At 35.9% G+C, this 21,545-nt stretch overlaps 1 protein-coding gene across 2 annotated transcripts in view; it reads left to right on the top strand.

Annotated features, from left to right (window-relative positions):
* Nucleotides 1-21,545, top strand: part of LOC129235946 (myogenic-determination protein) — a 44,157-nt gene that overhangs the window by 10,234 nt on the left and 12,378 nt on the right. For both annotated transcript variants that reach the window (XM_054870042.1, XM_054870040.1), the window contains 2 exons: nt 3,651-3,773; nt 3,903-3,977. In XM_054870042.1, the coding sequence (XP_054726017.1) occupies nt 3,651-3,773; nt 3,903-3,977 (198 nt within the window). The remainder of the gene's footprint in view (nt 1-3,650; nt 3,774-3,902; nt 3,978-21,545) is intronic.

The following is a 21,545-nucleotide window of genomic DNA, read 5'->3' as shown; positions in this document are numbered from 1 at the left end:
TTTCAAAGGTGTGCGAGTCGCTGATGGTAAGACAAAATTCATCATTTGTTCAGGAAAATAACTTTTTGCACCCACTGCAATCTGGGTTTAGACCTGAGTATACGAGGTCGACTTTTGATTATTATTTTTTTATGTTGGTACACTCGTCTCGAAAATAGCAATTTTAGTAATATAGGATGTTTAGTTTGTTTGTGAGAGGCATAAATAAGACAAGTGTTTGCGTGTTCGGCGATTTTCTGCTATCGAAAAAAATGGATCGAAGAAGTTGCATAAAATTGTGTGTAAGAAATGGAATTAAGTGCTCAAAACTATTTGAAATGTTGACAGTGGCGTACGGTGAGAGTACTCTGAGTCAAAAAAATGTTTACAAGTGGTAAAAGCTTTTGACAGAATGTCGAGAAAATGTGAATGACGACGCTTGCTCGGAATGCCCCAGCACATCAACAACCGATGAAATTGTTGAGAAAGTGAAGAAAATTGTTATGGAGAATCGTCGAATCACAATAAGAGAAGTTGCTGAGGATGTCGGCATATCAGTTAGCTCATGAAATGCAATATTTTCAGAAATTTTGGGCATGAAGCGTGTGGCAGCAAAGTTCGTTCCAAATTTGCTGAATTTTAACTAAAAACAACGTCGCATCAGCATCGCTCAGGAATTGTTGAATGACGTCAACGATGATCCAGATTAGCTTAAAAGGGTCATAACTGCTGATGAATCATAGGTATATGGTTATGACATCGAGACCAAAACCCAGTCGTCGAATGGAAGAGTCCAAGAGAGCCAAGACCAAAAAAAGCACGCCAAGTTCGAACAAATGTTAAGGTTTTGCTCACTGTTTTCTTCGATTACTATGGCGTAGTGCATCAGGAGTTTTTACCACAAGGTCGTGCAGAAAATAAGGAGTATTACCTTGTTAGGCGTCGTTTGCATGAAGCAATACGAAAAAAACACCCGGAATTGTGGAAAAAAAATTCATAGCTGTTGCATCATGATAATGCATCTGCTCACTCATCTTTGCTTGTGAGAGATTAGCTAGCGCTAGCGTGCCTTAGTTACCATATTCACCTGATTTGGCCCCCTTGAATTTGCCCTGTTCCTAAGATTGAAGAATCCCATGAAAGGACGGCGTTTTACGACGATTGAGGAGATAAAAACCGAATCGCTGAGAGAGCTCAAGGACATACCAAAAAGTGCATATCAGAACGCAATAAAAACGCTGGTACAAGTGTATTATATCTGAGGGGGACTACTTTGAAGGAGATAAAATAGAAATTGATGAATAAAAAAATATTTTTTGAGAAAAATGAAAACTCACTCATGTTTTTAACACACCTCGTATGCTGTTTTACGTAGATTAAGAATTTCAGCGTGATTTATGGCATCAGAGACTAGAAGAAAGCTAGCTATTATACTCATTGTGAATCACATCACATTTTCTGAGCTCGTATATAAAGGGTGGTTAGATTTCAAAGGCCGATGTTGAATGAGAACCACACCTAAGCGTCAATTGTTTTTCTGCATTTCATTTGACATTTTTCAATTTCAGACCAACTCAATTTGAACCATGGAAAGATACAAAACCGAGCAACGCGTTAAAGTTAGGGCTTATTATGAAAACGGGCGTTCAAATAAAAATGCATATCACGCACTTCATCGTTAGTGATGAGGCATATTTTCACCTCAGTGGATTCGTCAATAAGCAGGATTGCCGCATTTGGGCGAATGATAATCCAAGATTGATTGCCGAAAAACCAATGGACCCACAAAGAGTGACGTTTGGTGTGGTTTATGGGCCGGCGGCATCATTGGGCCGTATTTTTTCCAAAATGAGGCCGGTCAGGCAGTTACTGTAAATAGTGTTCGCTATCGTGAGATGATAACGAACTTTTTATGGCCCGAATTAGAAGATATGGATGTGAACGATATGTGGTTTCAACAGGACGGTGCCGCTTGTAACACAGCTAACGAAACAATGGCTCTTTTGCGCGAAAAATTTGATGGCCGAATAATCTCACGTCGCGGCGATGTCAATTGGCCGCCAAGATCATGGGTTCTTTAGGGTTATTTGAAAGAAAAGGTGTACGTCGATAAGCCAGCAACAATTCAAGAGCTAAAGGATGAGATAATTCGGCAGATTAACGGCATAGAACCTCAATTATGCCTCAGCGTGATCGAAAATTTGGACCATCGGATGGAGGTGTGCCGCCGAGGCCGTGGCGCCATTTGGCCGATATTTTCTTCCATACGTAATTGAGCTATACCAATATTATCGTAATAAAGAGAAATGATAATAATTTCCTAACAAAATTGTATTTTATTCAAAATCAACACCGGTCCTTGAAACTTAACCAGCCTTTAGTAAGCTTGACTCTATTTCATCTCACAAAATAGATGTTGCTTGTAAAAATGTACGCGCTTTGATGATATGACCACATTTCTTTGTCGAAAAGCAAAATTCTAGGATGCAGCAGTTTTGATTATCTGACAGTTGGAAATTGAATATTTATGTAAAAGCTAATTGAATTTAAAGCTCCGCAAAACTTTTAGAAGAAATTAAGATATGATATCTAACAAGCATCAAAGTCTGATTGTCCCCAAATTTTCCCACTTACAGGTATCTTCATCAAGGCTGTTCTTCATTAATGCTGTGAGGCTTTGGAATTCAATATCTGAATGTGTCAAAGGTGTGATCACTGGGAGTAATACACGATTACGTTAATTATATTTAATGAATGTGGGTGTGATAAAAATATTACCATTTCTCTGGCTCTCTTATTTTTACTATTAATCCTCATCTTGTTTGTTGCTATTTGTGTGTCTCCCTATTCCCATATATTGATCTCTCAGTTTATTTCGATTATATATGGGGCATTCTTTCTGAACGTGAGACCCCCTGCCCCCAGAATAGATTTTGACGAAAAGAGGTCTATGAGGGCTTAAAATGTAGGTAATTATGTTTACTTTCGAAAGCAAAGTGGCACTTCTTGAAATTCAAAATGGCGGATCCAATATGGCGGATTCAATATGGCGCAATTTTGCAGTTCGTGCATCAGATTTATGCTATGAACTGATGATAAAAAATGTGATGAATAATCAGTGACCAATAAAAATAAATAATTAACTTGGAAATATGTAAAATTAAATCCAATGCAACAATTTTACTTAAAAATAAATAAAGAAAACACGAAATAGCATAAATCTGATGCACGAACTGCAAAATTGCGCCATATTGAATCCGCCATATTGGATCCGCCATTTTGAATTTCAAGAAGTGCCACTTTGCTTTCGAAAGTAAACATAATTACCTACATTTTAAGCCCTCATAGACCTCTTTTCGTCAAAATCTATTCTGGGGGCAGGGGGTCTCACGTTCAGAAAGAATGACCCATATATATTTATATATATACAGCTAATTAAGTTTGAGTATATTATTTTAATATTTGAGTTTGAACTTCCAACCAGTTGATGCATTGTAAAAACTAAAAACTGGTACAGATACAATCTCATTTTTTTTAATAAATAAAATACAAATACCTTTAATCTAGATTTATTAAATGAATAAAGTTTAAATAAATTTCGAAGGAATGCTGTTGTATTCATTCCTCTCTAAATTAACGAAACTGATTGCGATTTTTTATGTCTCTTATAGGTTAATGAGGCTTTTGAGGTGCTTAAGCGTCGCACGTCAACGAATCCAAATCAAAGATTACCAAAAGTTGAAATACTCCGCAATGCTATCGAATACATTGAAAGTCTCGAAGATCTGTTGCAGGTATGTAAAAAGAAAATGCCCTTAGAATTTTCGGACATCACCGAAATACTCGATTACATCTAAATACCCTCTTTTTAACATTCACAGCTTCAATAACTTTTTCTCGCTTAAATTTTGTGTCTATTTTAGGAGTCATCGCCCACACGTTCCATAGACAGTCTTGCAGATGGTATAAGTGGGAAAGCGTGTCAACAGGACTATTTGGTGAGTGATTTTTTGTTAATAAAATAAACTAAAAAATAAATTGCCAAGTCATAACAATAAAATGTATGTGAATTAAATGAATTGTAAGTTTATGGTTTCCTTCATTCAAATTTAAATTGAAAGCTGTTTTTTAGCGCTTACTTTAATACAATGTGTAGCAAATTAAGAGTATTTTAGGGATAGCTGCTAACTGCTAATGTAAAATTTTAAATCTTTTTTGTTAGGTTGTCGTAAGTTTTACTATTTTATTTTAGTTGACATCGCTTTGTTCTTTATTTAGTTTCGTTGTGTGTTGGGCGAAGAAAATGAATGGCCGTGTTCAGAGAAGAAAACTGAAGTGTTTTTTGTATCGTACGAGTATATACCTACTTCCATATAGTATTTATTTTAGTATTGCGGGAAGTGTGAGACACATTTGCCTATTGTTTGGTGGATTAATATGCTGTCTACATAGCCCACATGCGCGTGTATAGCGTGTTGTACGCTGAGTGGATAGAAAAGGATGGAATGTCACAACAAGCATTGCTTTGATTTATAACAGTGAAACGAAGACATCTTTTTCATTGAATTCATTATTTATTTATTTTTTTTGTATTTTGAATTTTAAGGGAGACATTTTTAATAGATGGTTAAACGCTTAAGGAATAAGATATGCTTTTATTGTTATGCAGCAGAGGGGGACCAGTATTATGGAAAGGGGGTGTTCACAAAAATGTCTTAACTTTTTGTAAGTAATCGGTTATTCATGAATATTCGTGGCCGAATTGTTTTCCGCGTTCTAAAGATGGATTTTGTAATTAGCGTTTCTGTACATATTTTACATCATGACTTTGAAACCGTTGATAGATAAATAAGCTTTAGTTTTCGAGTTATCACATATGTATGATTTTGTAGAAAATGGCAATCAACAATCGTTTTTTCATTTGATGCCCATATTTCTGTACCTTATGATATTTTTTGGAGCCACTATCCGTTTTGGAGGCCGCCGAAACGGGATGGGTTGATGGGTGACTAAAATTCGGAAGTGCACAGGTTGGAAGCTGCGAGGTATACAGCACTAATTAATAGAAATAAAGTTTTTCTCATAGCATTCGTGCCTCGGCAAACAAAGGCGAGTGTATTTCTGCTATGAAAAAGTTTTTCATAAAAAACCATCTGCCGTTCCGAGTCAGCTTAAAACTGAAGGTCCCCCCATTTGTGGAAAATATCAAGACGCACACTACAAATAGGAGGACACAACATGGTTTCAAAAGGAGTGGAAAGGTGGTAATCGGTTGGTGCAAGGTCCGGAGAATACGGAGAATGCTGAAGGACATCCCATTCGAGCTCTTGGAGTGTGGCTTTGAGACTTGTGCAACGTGGTGCCTCGCATTGCCGTGAAGAAGTGTGGTTGGACCATGTCGATCAGGTCTTTTCACTCGAATAACTCATTCACTAGGTGTAGGGCAATGTAGAGCTCCTTGCAGACTGTGCCATTATTTTCGAGCATTTCCCAGTACACCATGCCCTCCCAGACCCATCAAACACATGTCATGATCTTCTTTGGATGAAGACCCAGACCACCCACTCCTTTCTTAGCTTAGCTTGATATTGATGTATAGGCACCATTTCTCATCTTCCGTGACGATTCGGTAAAAAAAGTGCTGTTTATGACCGCGTGTTGTGGTCGTGAGGCAACCAGGTTCCAATTTTTCGATAAATCCTATTGAATAAAGATGATTGAGAATCGTTTTGTGATCGCAGTTCATTTTTTCCGGCAATTCACGATTGGTTTGGCGACCGTTCTTCTTCAAAAGTAATTTGAGACGTTCTTCATCGAATTCAGAGGGTCTTCCGCTGCGGGACGTGTCATCGACGTCAAAGTCCCTATTTTTGAACTTTGTAAACCATTTCCGTTTTGTAGACTCACCTATGACATCCCCCCAAGACGTCACAAATGTCCCGGACTGTTTCGACAGCTTTTCGACCTCGATGAAAAGCAAAGAAGAGCAGATGTCTAAAATGTTGGTTTTTGCCTTCTGGGTATTCAATTTCTAAGCTTCAAAACTAATAAGAAATTAAATAACTCAAAAACACAATTAACATAGTTTTGTAGAGCAGAAAGAATTCTATCGAATGAATACTTACCCTTTGCCAAACAGCAAATAAATCGTTGTAAAATAAAAGGAAATATAAAAAATGTGTTAGTACTCGGAAACCCCCTAGATCCGCTTTTGTAATCCCACTTCAACTAAAAAAACAAACGAAAAATAATAAAAGTGATGTGTCAACTCGAATTAGAAAACTTATCAAAATTAAATAAATCATTTCAAAATGAAAATATGTATTAAATTAATTAATAACAGTTAAACTTAGAAATATTAAAATTATATGCAAAAAATAAAAAAAAAAATCGATGAGAGCAACCTTAAAAATAATTTTTTATGAATATTTTTAAGTGTTACGAAATAAACGCATTTAAAAGAATTTCCACATTACCAATAAAAAACATAGAATAAATATGTGCGTGTGCATTTGTTTCCAACCTTTCCCCCAAACTTTGCTCGTGACATAACAAACCAATTTGCTTGGCTTGGCAGCACTCCGTTCAGCCCCTTTCACATCTCTCGCCCTCTCGGAGTCCCCTCCTTGTATGTAAATATGTATGTAAGAATGTACACATCTTCCAACAATTGGAAAATATTTATGTTTACGCTGACGTTCACATTTAATAATCGTCGTGTCGCCTATTTATGAATTAGATATTTGTTGTTTGCATTTATCTATGAATTATTTCTGTGTCAGATCGCGGCACACTCACGTATGCATACGAACACACACACTCGAACAGCTGGGGAAACACGTTCCGCCAGAGTTTGCTCTGGGCACTTACTTCGCCTGGGCGGTCTGGGCATTTTGTTTTCATTTGTTACATTTGTTGGCACCTTATTCATTACTCAGTTCTAATGGCTTGGCTATTTTTGCAAGAAACCAATGGATATTTGGTTCAAATACGTTTGTTCTTTTTTTCTCTTAATCTTCTTGCTTGCTGTCAATTTAATCCCGAAGAGTTGGTTTATATTGCATATTTTCTATGGGCTTTATGCGGTGGATTTTTCAAAGATACAAGATTATATGGCGATTAACAAAATTTTGTCGCTTTGAAATAGAAAATATTAGGGATTTTCCGTAAAACTAAACATTAAGTGCTCTTAAAATAATTGAATAAATAGTCAGAAGCCTTAAGAAGTTAAACTTACCCATTAGATCTACATTGCTTCGCTAGGAATAATTTAGTATAGATCCAAACCCTGCATTACTAATAATATTTTTTCTTCTCGAAAAAATGCCATCTCATTATATGGTAGTATTACGAAAATGTTGGGAGGCGCTCTGTTAAAATGTGGCGTAAAATGAGGATAGAGCAAATAAACTTCACTAACTCTTTAATAAATTTATTTAGTGAGTGTAATAATAAAAAGTGAAAGTTATTTGTAAAAATTAAAATTTTCGTAGAACTAACTTCTGTATCTATGCATGTGTGCATACACAGATCAACTGAAATCAGGTGGACAACGCTCACCCTCACTTTTCGCAGAGGGTAGGAAATGCTACACATTTGCCTGATCAGAGTGCAGAGTTTGAGAAAAGAACAAGCAACCATATGAATATGCTGAGAAAAAAAATTTGACAGCAAGGCGCAGAGCAGCATAACTGAGATATTATTGCGAGAAAAGAAAACGCTGTAAGACTATGTTCATACATACCAAGTAGTTAAGGCAACTAGTCTTTAAATTGTGTTTTTGAATTTGGTGTTCACACGCATACAATTTAGTTTATGCAATTAGTATTTCACAGATTTTGTTTATGAAAAATTCGGTGCAAGAAAAAAGGAGAAACTCTTAACTTAACAACAAAATTTCTGCTCCTGGAGAGGTGGGCTTCAGCGAGCGCTGGGCAAGTAAACAAACTTGTAACGTTGCCAAATCTTTCTGGCTGGTGGATCGAAGGTGGTCGAGTTCTTTTTGCGTCAATTGCTTGTAGGATGAGGTGGAATCATTTCAGCTCGTTCGCCTTAACTGCCTTAACTGCTTTCGCAGGGCTAAGATTTAAGCATCTTGGCTCTCATCTCTTTGCCACGCCTGCTGACATAGCAGGTATGGATATTAAAAACCTGTTGAGAATTATCAGCAGTACGAAGAGGCGAATACCACCGTAAATCAGCTTTCGTTCGGTTGCTTGCAACAAATACTCATCCCCTCCTCCTTTGTTCCCAGTCTCTTTCTTCCCTTCTTATCCTCTTTACAATAGTATCAATAAGGATGAATTTTTGATTTTCGTCCAAGTGTGCCCTCTCTATGAGCAACCATTTCAACCTTACCTAACCTAAGAAAATTTATTATTTCAAAATAGACATGTATATTGACCTCTCCCAGTCAATACAATCGCATTGCAAAGTCAGCCTATTCAGAAATTAAAAAAAGGATAGTTTGATAATTCTTCAAAATTAAAAGAGGCAGCAGCCATTGCTTCCTGCAACATTAGAACCAGATGCAGTTCGAAGGTCGTTGAAAAGAATTTTAGTTTAAGTTTGTGCATAATGTTCGTTCAAGCTATTCTGTGAGCTAGCGTCAGAAAGCATCTTCAGGTTCTCAGGAAAGTGGGATGATTGAAACGCTATATGGAATCTAACCGAGGCAACCACGTGAATAAAATCGTGTTTTATAAATAAATAATGGAAATGTTATTTTTAAAAGACTTTTCGCACCTTTGATAATGTAGTAATTATAGAAGTATTTCAAAACTTTTATTTTTTGGAAAACGCAAAGAAGACTTTATTTTGAAAAGTTTAATTTGGTTGCCTATTGTAACGAAAGAGTCACGTCAATTCGAATGGCAGGAAAACAAAACATAATTAAACTGTGCTCAGATTTTCAACTGTTTTGCTTTTGTGGAAAAAGTGGTGATAACTGATTTTACTTAACTGGCGTCTTCTAAATTCAATAGCGTTCGTTTGTTAGATTAGCTTCTGTTTTCGAGGTAACGGTATTTGAAAATGCCTGCTGGGCCACTGAAAGCTCTTTTAAAATAACTTTACATCATATGCTAAAGTACATAATAGGCCTTGATGATTATCAGAAATAACTGCTGTGCATAATAACTTTTAAACTGAGGGAGTTATTTACAAAAAGGTAAAAAGTTTACCTAAATTTGTTAAGCAAAGAAAAATAAAAAAACACATTAAAATGTAATCCCAATTTTTTTGTATCGAATACATATTAAATATATGTATACTTGTACATACACATTAAGATTTAAATGATTTTCAATTTAAAAGTTTTGATGCAAGGTTGTTTCTAAATGAGTTCTCAGTGGTCCTAAGGACAGTTTTCAAATTGGGCACTGCTGCAACAACAATTTCAAATACCATGGCCTAGAAAACTGTAGACCATCTGTCAACACCGATGATACAATTAAATTTAGAAGGCCTCGCCTAAATTTTGTTCAAATTTTGAACTTGAACAGTGTTACTAACCTGCACAAAGTTACAAAAAATGTTTATTTTAACCAGAAAAGGGTATTTTATTTTAGCTCAAAATTTTGTATTCAGACTTAATTCACTTTATATAACAGTATTTCTAAATATTACAGTTTTGTTTAAAAAATAATTTTATTTTAGTTTTAATTTATTTTAATAATTTTAAATTGTTAACTTTGAATTTTTATGAAATAGTTCTTTTTACTGCAGTATATACCAGGAAAATATTGAATGCCGGAAAGTTATTTTTTATTTACCCCTGTCTTGAAGCAAAAACAAGAAATATGTTTATCTGTTAGTGGATTTAGGATTTTTTCTACGGTTGGTGCACTTTAATTTTAAAAGTGACAGTCCTTGGCCGGATATAAATCCGGGTCGTTCCGGTTACGTAGAGCCGACTGTCGTGGCTTAATCTCATCAGGCGGTTATTTTAATTTATGATAAAATCTTAAAAAAATTAAAATATTATATTTAGTTTCTTCGTAATATTATCAAACACGTGCTATATTAAAAACAAAAATATAAGTTCAGTTCATTTTATTCCATTATTAAAACTATGCTTATATATTTCGTATTTGCCCTTTTTCACATCTTTTTGTCCCAAAAGTTCCATCGTTTAGGTAAAGCAATAAAATAGGGTTGGTGTCGAAATTATATATGTAAAAAACTCTAAAAACAAAATTCTGCTTTTTAAAAGTCTGCTTTTTAAAATTCTGCTTTTTTAAAATTCTGCTTTTTTAAAATTCTGCTTTCTAAAATTCTGCTTTCAAAATTCTGTATTACAAAATTCTGTATTAAAATATAATGTTAACAATGTTAAAGAGGTAATGTAATTATTTAATTTATTATTATTATTTTGTTTTATTATTATTCGAGATATTAAATAAAAAATAATAATAATAATAATAATTTTTTCTTCAGTTTCGATAGAATCCACAGTATTTTTGCGTAGAACTCCTTCCCGTGTTAAAACCATTGAGGCCTTCCAGCCTTTTTTTATTTAATATCTCGAAAACTAAGCGAGATATCAAAAAATTTTACTCATTCATTTTGTTTTCTTTTGTCGAGTTCTATAAGAATCCGCCATAAGATTGCGGCGCCACGGAAACAGCAGAATCCCTTCGTACATATGTACATACTTACCTACATTAATTATATTTGATAACAGTTATACATTGGTGTACATAACAGTTGTACATATGTTTGCAATCATGCAGAATTTTGAAAAAGCAGAATTTTAGAAAGCAGAATTTTAAAAAGCAGAATTTTAAAAAAACAGAATTTTAAAAAGCAGAATTTTTTTGCAATTTACAGAATTTTGTCACCCAGAATTTTGTAATACAGAATAATGACACGCTCCCATAAAATATATATTAAATTTTTTATACTCGTTTCGTTTTTTTTTTGTGATTCGAAATGGAATAAATAAATTTTTCTCTTTTATTCGATACTTGGTTCCAACAAGACGGCGCAACTTGCCATGCAGCGCGCTTAACAATCGATTTATTGGACTCATCGAATGGACTCGCAGCTATAGCGGATATATGTCGGCTACCATACTCAAAACATAAAAATTATCTACCAGATTATAATAAAAAAATCATTGCAACAATATTTCTGTTTTGTATTATCATTTTAAGTTCCCAAGCTCTTGAAAAACACCCTATATATACATAACAGTGAGTCCAATTTCCAGTTGCACAGCAATACCTATGATTTCTGAAACTTTTCTAAAAAACAGTTTTGAATTTTACCGAAATAAGTATTATGCCTCTGCTATTCTCTCTGAAGCCTTGTAACCGTGAAGGAAAACTTAAAAAATGTGGCTTAATTCCTCGATAGCCGAAAGGCCATTAAAATTATCATATTCTACATATTCTATCTTTGGCTCTTTAAAAGGTAAAATTGTATTTCATGAATATAATAATATAATATCTCAACTTAATATGCCACTGTAACCTATGATTGTCTAAATTATTACGAAATCATCTCTTAAGACGCTTTACTGTTACAATGGCATATGCACTCAAAAAAGGGGAACACGCAGTGTTATAATTTCCATTCAGATCTAAATTTGTATATGTATTTACATACATACATACATACATACGCACTTACACACATGTATATATACATAAATCCATAAATACGAGTAATAACGCATTAAATGCCCTCATCCCCCTTTGGCGAAGTGACTATAAAACATTAAAATTTTTGACAAAAATGCCATGTTGTAAATTAATTTTTACAAATTTAGTTGGTTTTAAATAATTTCACAGTATCACATAGATCGACCTGAATGAATGCACGGCAAATGGGCTGTGTCGCGTGCTCCCAAATACATAACGTACCTTCATATGCTACGGGCACGAGAAATCAGCGATATAAACGTAAAGGAACATTAGTATGACGGAATTTATAGAATTCGAGTTGGGTTGTTTGATTGTGGCAAACAGTTGAGCGCTTGGCAGCACATCGATGATATCAACGCATCGGCTGCCTGCAACGACACATGTGCATACGCATACTTACATTTGCATATACAGTGGCGATTAGAAAAATAGTAGTAGTACTAAGTGTCGACTTTCCTCTTCCGCTTTGTATGAATTATACTGTAAGGTAGTCACTCCAATTCTTAAGACCACTATTAAATTTGTAATTCAATCAAACATAATTGCAAATAAAATATTTAGGGGCTCCTCGCTTCATTCTTTGGCAGTTTTAGGTATATTTTGATTTTATAAATCCAACGAAAGCGTCTAAGCGCTCGGTAGTTGGCAAAATAGCAATCAGCTGTTTGACATATGCCATTTAATGGTCAGTCGCAGAGTGTATGTTTCGAATGTAAAAGTTAAGAAAAAAAGTAAAAAAGTTATGTTTACCGTCCAAAATTTGATATTTCAGGGGCATTTCTTAAAGTGAATAAAACGGAACTAATTCGCAAGAGATTTAGCTGGTACATTACCAAAATATTTATTGGTTTTAATTAGTGAAATACTTTCGATACAAATTTATATAAATATATGTATGTATAAGTTTTCCTAGACATGGCCAAGTAATAATGATTTTATGTAAGTATAGGGTGTTGTCAGTAGATTGGGTCGAATATGGGGTCCATGTAAACGGTTATTATTTATAACCACAAATACGCTGTTTAATTGTGTTTGCACTTCATTGTAAAAATGTTACACTTCCAAGGTGTACAATTTGCTCAATGATGCACTTAACCCTGTAAAAAGTATGTTTTGTCTACTCAGAAAAGGCACAAAATACTGGGGGTATGTATCCATCTTCGGCTGGCTCACTCATTTCTTAATATTAACGTTGTAAGTAGTCAGCTGATTTTCGGCGAAACCAACTCCCTTGACAAAGCTTCTAAACGTTCCCACGACAATCAGTTTTACGTAATCGGAACGACTCGAATTTATATCTGGCCAAGGGCTGTCCCTCCAGCAGCGTTCTCTGTACATGTGTGGGAAATGTTTATGCTGCTACAAGAAAGCTTCTGAAGGGTGAACATTTATTTCTTTTGCATTCGTTGAATGTTGGATCTTTAAAATCGAACACAGAATTTTCTCGCCGAAGTAGAGTTATTTTAGAACGGAACACGAAAAAAGGAGGGCAATGAAAAGGCAAAATTTTTTGGGAGAAACGAAATCGTCGTTAGTGACATTCCAGTACTAAAATACTCGCACTATTATTTTAACGACAGCTGTTTGTATAGATTGTATAGATATTTACTCCTAACTGTGCTTTTTCTTTTATTTTATTTATTTATGCTGGTTGACAGTGAGATTGGGGTAAGGAAGCAGCAGTCAGTGGGGGTGCTTTGGGCGTCGGTGTTAATGACAAATTGCACAGGAAAAACATGACACCGAAAATGGAACTGGGAGCGCTTGTATGGGTGCGTGTCACAGTTACAACATCACACACGCACGTTTCGTACGTACCGGTGTGTATGTTAATATATATTCGTGCATATGAATGCCGACGACTTCATTGATCGTGCAGTTGCAGGTCGACATTTACAATCTGACGATTTGACAGCTGAACAAATTGTTTGCAATTAAAACATGTTGCTAATTTTGAAGAAAGTAAAAGTGAGTGCAGACTACTTTCCGCCTAGTCTATTTTTGGGCGGCCAACATTCAATTCACACCTTCTCTCACTTAAGTTTTTACAAATTACATTTGGGTGATAATTTTTCAATGTTGGCTGCATTTGAAAAAAGAAAAAATAAAAAGAAAACAGAAAACAGAAAACAGTGAAATAAAAAACAGAAGCAAAATAATGATACAAAATTTTACCCACAGAGCCACGATAAGGCGCAACGGCCCACATAATGTTACTTCTTTCAGTTACTGGCAGGCAGACAGCTTCTTCGCAAAAATATTTACTTACTGTGACAATAATCCGCCACAATAATCACTGTGCGTTGCATTGAATGCTATCCGATAAAATTTCCGCCGCACCGAAATCTGCAACAAATGAATGCTTGAGCGATTGCTTGTTCTTCATGAAGCAAGTGCTACCCCATAGCCGGAATACGAGCAGTTGATGCAGTGGTGCTGTGTATGGCTCCCAATGCGCTGCATAAGTAGATGCTTGAATTTAGATTACAAAATGTACAAATTCGCTAATTTACCATAAAACGTTTGATTTTAAATGCAAGCGCTGCGAAGCTAAAACTTTAATGAAAGAAAAGGGGCGCAAGCCTTAATGGTTGCGCTTTTACGATTTTGATTGAATTCTGGCATGTCGCCAGAATGGACTGCAATTGCAACGAAGCAATGATTTGCGGTCGCTGCAATTACTTAAGGATTTCAGGAAGTTTTATAAATTTTCATTTATGGAATTATGAGCAAATGCATTTCTGGTATGAAATGAATGGTTTGATTTCGCCTTTAGAATCATTTAATTGAAGAGTGGATACTCTTACTAATGATTCAAAATTCCATAAGTGATTCATAAAACGCTTTTGGATTGCTTATAATAAATGATTGAATTAATCAAGAACGTGTTAAAAGAATAGTCGACCTGAATAGCAATAGCTAGCTGGAAGCTTTTACATCTCCCTCGATTCGGTTAGGCTGTTACAAGCAAACGTTACTTGGGCTAAGCTATGTTACCTTACAGCACTAGTGAGCAGGAGTATAAAAATGTCATGTGCGAGTATACTAGTGTTGGAAAAGTGTCGACGTTTGCTCACATCCATATTTCTTGTTTTCGAGAGAAGAACTGAGATGTTTTTATGCATTAATCTTTTTTTAAAAGTGAGTTTTTTAAAATGTTCGCTCATTTTAATTTGTTGATTTAAATACAAGAGTGGAATTGAACTTGGAGTGAGATCTCGCCAAGCGACCGGTGAGACGGCACTCCCTTTGACATTAATTTGTCTAATAGAACAGATTTCGCCATTTTTTATTCCAATGATACTTATTGTGGAACAAAAGAGGTCTCCCCAAGCGGCGAATAAAATAGTACTTCCTTTGGCAATAGATTAAGGCAATAGACGAGATTTCTCCATCGATTTTACTCTTTAATTCATTAATAGAAAAAAAATCGTTCAATGTAAAAAAATAATATTGTTAAATTGTGTCTGAATTAAATTAATTAGTTAAACGAAAATCACTCTGCTTTACTGACACGATGCACAGAATGCAGAGGTGTGGTCCACATCAGACCGCTAACCGGCTCTTAACGATTTTGAAGGGATCAGCTCATTTGCTGACTTAACCGGGGTTATGACAGCGGTTTGTTTACGAAACAAGTAAGATTGTGTCGGGTTTCACTCATTTTACTTCGTTACCTTCTGAACAACGTCTGATTGGACGAGTGTGAGAATACGTGTGGAATGTGCGCGTAGAAGCCTATTGCCAAATCTCCGGTGATGTGGCAGCCGAAGTTACGCTTATAGTTTTGCTTCGGATGGCCAAGCCTTGTAATCTATCTCCCTTTATTTGATCTCTCTCTCTTATTGCTCGTTTATGAGGTTTAAAAAATTGCTCTTCAACTCAGGAAGCTTTAAGGCAAATCTATTAAAGTTGGTAGACCAGCTGATTTTTTTTTTTTTTCTTTCACCGTGTACTTCCGGCGCAAGGCGAATTTATTACAGGTGCTGTAAGTAAGTAAAAACTTACGTGTATTTTGGTTTTGCTTTTTTAATTCGATCACCTCAAAATCAGCATGACATATCGGTTCCCCTCCAGGAACGTCAAAAAAGTGTCCCCGCTCAACTTTTTTGAATCCTAATATACTTTCTTGTTTGTGTTTTTTTGTAATATTTCATTTTAAATATTATTTGAATCACCAACTGTAAATTCTCAACGTACACAAATGGCAAAGTAAAAAAACACAGATGTAAACAAAACATATAATTTAGACGTGATTTATACCTACGGCGAAAAAATCAGCTAGGCGGATGCCATCACCTGATATCAGCATTAAATGAAATGACGTACAGCCGTTCCATTTCCACTATCGTTCCATTTGTTTCTAGCTCCAACTTCATATCGGTTGTGCAACATCCTTTTTGGTTTTGTTTTCTTTTGCCGTGATAGTTCCATCTACAAAGCGTTGTTGGTCTAGCGCCGCCTTCTTTAATGAATGCACCTTGGGAGGCTTGCAGGTTGCCTCTCCAATACCCCCTCATTACTCATTCGGGAGGTTTGCGTGAAGTGTCATCAAAACTTCTCCATTGCGCGGTTGGAATGGATGTGAAATTATTAAATTATTCCAAAAACTCCATTACTCGCACTCATGTTGAAATATTGACGAAAAGTCATAATACTAAGCACAAAAATCAACTCAACTGTTGCAAATCTTTTGAGATTTGTTAATTTCCCAAAATTTAAAAAGTGGCTGTTGAGTTGTTGAAATTGGTGTTAGAAAAATATTGTTCATCGAAATTTTTATAATTTTTGCTTTTATGATTTTTGCTGGTACTATGACATCTTCAATAAAATACTACCAGATTGAAAATTTAAATTAATGTTTTATCAACTATCTAAACTATATTTAAAGTAAATTTTATAAAATAATGCAAATAAGAAAGAAATTAGTCCCGCATGTACAAGAAAATACAAAAAATTAAAAAAATGCAAAAGTACTAGATACCAGTACACGGAAGCCGGTATACAGTATTTTATATTGCGAAATAACCGAACTTATAAGAATATGGCAACGTTGCCAGTATTATGACCAAATTTTGAAATTTCAAAAATCTCTATGCCAGTGTCAAATTTGAAATGTAAACACCTTCTTTTCAAGGCGAATCTATTAAAGGTGCTGTTGGTAAATCAGCTCATTTGTGTTTCTCTTTCGCCGTGTCTATGTGCCTAACAGGCACAGCTCCGATTGAAATAAGGCGAATTCATTATTTTTTTTTCAGTTTTCCAATACTTTGCTTTGAAAATCAAACGTACAAAATATTGTTGTGTGTCTAGTGCCACCACCTTTAATGAATGTGCCTTGTATCATTCTGTGTATTGTATTTTCATTTTTTATATTTAGTTTGACATCGGTTTTTAACATTTGTTGTCACCAAAGTTGAATCGATCAGCATGTGTCTTTACAAAGCATGGTCCGTTTCAATGACCCAACCGTTTTGCAGAGTTTTGGTAACCATAGTCAAATGGTTCGAAAGTGCCCAGGTCGTAACCGGAACGACCCGGATTTATATCCGGCCAAGGGCTGTCACTCCAGCAGCATTTTTCGTATGAGGAATGTTTATGCCGGTACAACAACAACAAAGCACGGCTAATAACTTTTTCTTTGCACATTACAAATTCGAGGAGGAGCTCGGACAAAAACACCCAATAAGGGGGGTGAATACATAAATCATAAGTCAAAACCTGAAAACCACTTAGAATACGGCATATCAACAAACGAAGATTAACAAATGAATATTGAAGAACAGCATTGACTATTAACCTCAATTATTGACATTAATTATATGTTTATTTTATGTTTGCTACCTCGGAGTAAAATAACACCAGCAGGTGGAACGATTGAAGACATTTCACACCGAATCAACAAAGTTCGTGCAGTGTTTTCCCAGTTCTTCAATAGGTTTCAAATTCCTTATTAGTCAAAACTATGCTACGAATTTTTAATTCCAGCGTGTTATACGGCTACGAATCCTGGTCGCTTACGTCCGTGCTTATTCGAAGGCTGCAAATATTCGTTAACGCCTGTTTGCGCAAAAGTTTGAAAATCTGGTGGTCTCGTGTTATTTCAAACCAGGAGTTGCTTAATTCGACCAAACAACTCCCAAACGAGCTCACCATCAAACGCAGACGATTTCGCAAAGATGCTGGCGAAGTAACCTGGGACCTATGGAGTCTCCAAGGTGTTAGGAACATTGGAAGACCAAAATATGCTGGCGTCGCATGGTGTATACGGACTTATCAAAGTCAAGTACAACCTGGAATTCTTTAAAACAACCTTCCCGCAATCGAAATATCTTCAATACTTTTGTTGTGGCCTTACGCTCCAACCGAAGTTAAAGGAAGTTATATATTATTGTATATACATATATGTTTATAGATAATAAAATATGTGGTTTATATGTGTTTTTTATTTTGAATTATTAAATTTTGGATACATTTTTTCTTAGTGGTTTACTACACACTGAGTAATCCTCCTGTGAAAGCTGTTGTCTCCAATTTTCAGTATAATGAATGAAATAAGATGAAAAACATTAAACATTTGTAGACTAAAGAACTTAAGCGCGAGCTGACATTAACCGAGCTTAGCATGATGAATGATTTTATAAGAGACCACTTGTGATTCCATTGAAAAAAAAAACGAAAGCAATGAATAGCAACCAAATGAATGATATAAGAAGTTGCTTTAATATCTTCCTACGGCGGATTTCTGGAAAAGTCCATGCCACATGTGCAGCCGCCGCCAGACCATCACCGTGATCCTTTAATGTGCGTGTAGCTCGAGACTGCAAATGCACTTGTTGAACGGATAAGCCCATGTGCATATACATACATACAATTTTACAACAGCACTAAAAAGTCACTTACACATTATAATGCAATTAAAACATACGAGTATGCGACAATATAAATATCCATGTGGCAATGGGATTATGTAAGTCATCTCTTGGCTGCTACTGAATCTAGGAGTGTGGGTAGCAGAATATTCGCTGTAATAATGTAGCCGGAGATTTGATAGCTACGCACTCGTATGCATTGTGACGTGGCATCAACACTCAGCATGCAAACCACCCAGAATTCATAGACAACACTTCAATGGCGCAGATTTATGGTTGCCGGAAAGAGCACTTTGTGCACACAATAGAATGCTTTAAATAGAGTTCAGCATTTTTTTCCTTGCATATGGGACTCGAATCCCTCTTTATGAGCGTGCGTATATTTTTACATTTATTACGTACGCAATTAAATACTCGCGTACGTATGTATGTATGTGCATACAAGTAATTGTGTTATTGAATGTGGTCGTCATGTCGTCTGGGTATGCCAAAGTTTGCGAGTGTCAACCAGGCAAATATTAAGGCAAATAAATTGAATTAATAATAAGTGTGCACTGTAGGAAAATAAAGGAATAATAAAATTTAGTAAGGATTATTCGATTCACAATACGCCAAATCTTGGAAAAGACACATAAAAGGAGAATCGACACGCACCATCTTTTCGTCGACTTCAAAACTGCATTCGACAGTACGAAAAGGAGTTTTCTATATGCCGCGATGTCTGAATTTGGTATCCCCGCAAAACTAAAACGGCTATCCAAGATGATGTTGCTCAACACCAGCAGCGCCGTCAGAATTGGGAAGGACCTCTCCGAGCCGTTTGATACCAAATGAGGTTTCAGACAGGGTGACTCGCTGTTGTGTGACTTCTTTAACCTGATGTTGAGAGGATCGTACGAGCCGCGGAATTTATTCGCTCAGGCACAATTTTTTATAAGAGCGTACAATTGTTGGCGTATGCCGATGATATCGACATCATCGGCCTTAACAACTGCGCTGTTAGTGCTCCATTCTCCAAACTGGATAAAGAGGCAAAGCGAATGGATCTGGTGGTGAACGAGGACAAAACGAAGTACCTCCTGTCATCGAACAAACAGTCGGCGCACTAGCGTATCGGCACCTACGTCACTGTTGACAGTTATGATTTCGAGGTTGTAAAGGGCTTCGTGTACTTAGGAACCAACATTAAAACCGGTAACAATGTCAGCCTTGAAATTCAACATAGAATTTCTCTTGTCAACAAGTGCTACTTTGGTCCTAAGGTATGGCGCAGAAGCGTGGACGATGACAACATCCGATGAAGCGACGCTTGGAGTGTTTGAGAGAAAGATTCTGCGCAAGATTTTTGGACCTTTGCACGTTGGCAACGGCGAATATCGGAGACGATGGAACGATGAGCTGTATGAGCTTTACGACGACATAGACATAGCGCAGCGAATAAAGATCCAGCGGCTACGTTGGCTGGGCCATGTCGACTGAATGGATACAAACGCTCCGGATCTGCAAATATTCGATGCGGTACCAGCTGGTGGTAGAAGAGAAAGAGGAAGGCCTCCTCCAATAAAATCGATTGATATGATAGCTTGACTTCAAAAATAATACCTAAATCTATCATTTTGTAAGGGCTTTTGGTAAATGTTACCGTAATATATTACAATTTTTTATATTACATAAATTACACATTACATGTTTTACTCGAAATGCATATTTATTGCGTTGGCCAACGAAATACCACACTTCTCTTTTCATCATTATACCTTATAATATATAATTGGCGTGTATACCCTTTCTGAGTGTTTGACCGTGCTCCTCCTCCTATTTGTGGCGTGCGTCTTAATGTTGCTCCACAAATGGAAGGAACTACAAGCCGACTCCGAATAGAAGTTATTTTTTTTGCGGAGATTTTTCATGGGTGAAATACACTCGGAGGTGTGCCATTGCCTGCCGAGGGGCAACCGCTATTAGCAAAAACTCTTTCTTCATTTTGTTGTTTCACCGAGATTCGAACTTACGTTCTCTGTGAATTCCGAATGGTAATCACGCACCAACCCATTCGGCTACGGCGGCCGCCATTAGTTAAGATAATTAAAGCAAATTTTTACGGTAATTTCTTGTTTGTTATAATTGCAAATATAATTATTTCCTTTAAAAGCGTTATTGGGTTCATACAAAAATATTTTTAAAAGAAAGAAACGATTTTTTGGATGGTATTGATCTGGACAACGTTTATTTTCAACAAGACGATGCTACGTGTCACACAAGCAACGAAATCATTGATCTTTTACGGGAAAAGTTTCCGGACCGTGCTATCTCTCGAAGAACTGATCACAATCGGTCACCAAGATCTTGTGATTTAACACCTTGTGATTCAAGACTTCAAAGATGGAATTCGTGAGGCTATCTAGGACATAGGGCAACCAATTTGCAATTCAGTTATGGAAAATTTCATGAAAAGGATATTGTCCTGTAAGCGGTCCAGGCATACAACAGAAGCGGTGAAAAATTGGATATTCAAAGAAAAAACTGCAGAACATCTGTGGAATAATATTAAGACTAAGGTTGGGCAAAAAATTTAAAAATGCCAATTAAATATGGCAAGGAGTACAGAAAGCGTGGAAATCTATTTCTTTGCAGAAATGCTAAAAGTGAATAGAAAGCTTACTTCGCAGATGTGAAGCAGTTAAAAATAATAATGGATACTCAACATTGTACTACTCAAGTAAGTTTAATAATCAAATTACCAATTTGGAATAACTAATTTCTGTTTTTCTTGCAGATCGATTAAAGTGCGCTATTTCAGTGTCCAGTTCAAAATGTGATACATTTCGATTTTTCGAACTCCTTATAATTGTAGATATCATCTGTCCATAGGTATATATCGGACTGCAGATTATTGCGTACCTCAAGTAGGAGTTCTAAATCATCTGCAAACATGAGACTGTTTGCAAAAATAATAAACAACAAAAGGCCACTTGAGTTCTTTGCGGAATACCCGAATAAGCCTCGAATAATGTTTAAGAGATAATTGAACTGATTTTCGCGAATA

The sequence above is a fragment of the Anastrepha obliqua genome, chromosome 1, assembly GCF_027943255.1.
Source record: "Anastrepha obliqua isolate idAnaObli1 chromosome 1, idAnaObli1_1.0, whole genome shotgun sequence".
Classification (NCBI taxonomy): Eukaryota; Metazoa; Arthropoda; class Insecta; order Diptera; family Tephritidae; genus Anastrepha; species Anastrepha obliqua.
Note: the sequence above shows the minus strand (reverse complement) of the source record. Positions and strands in the feature narration are given on the sequence as shown.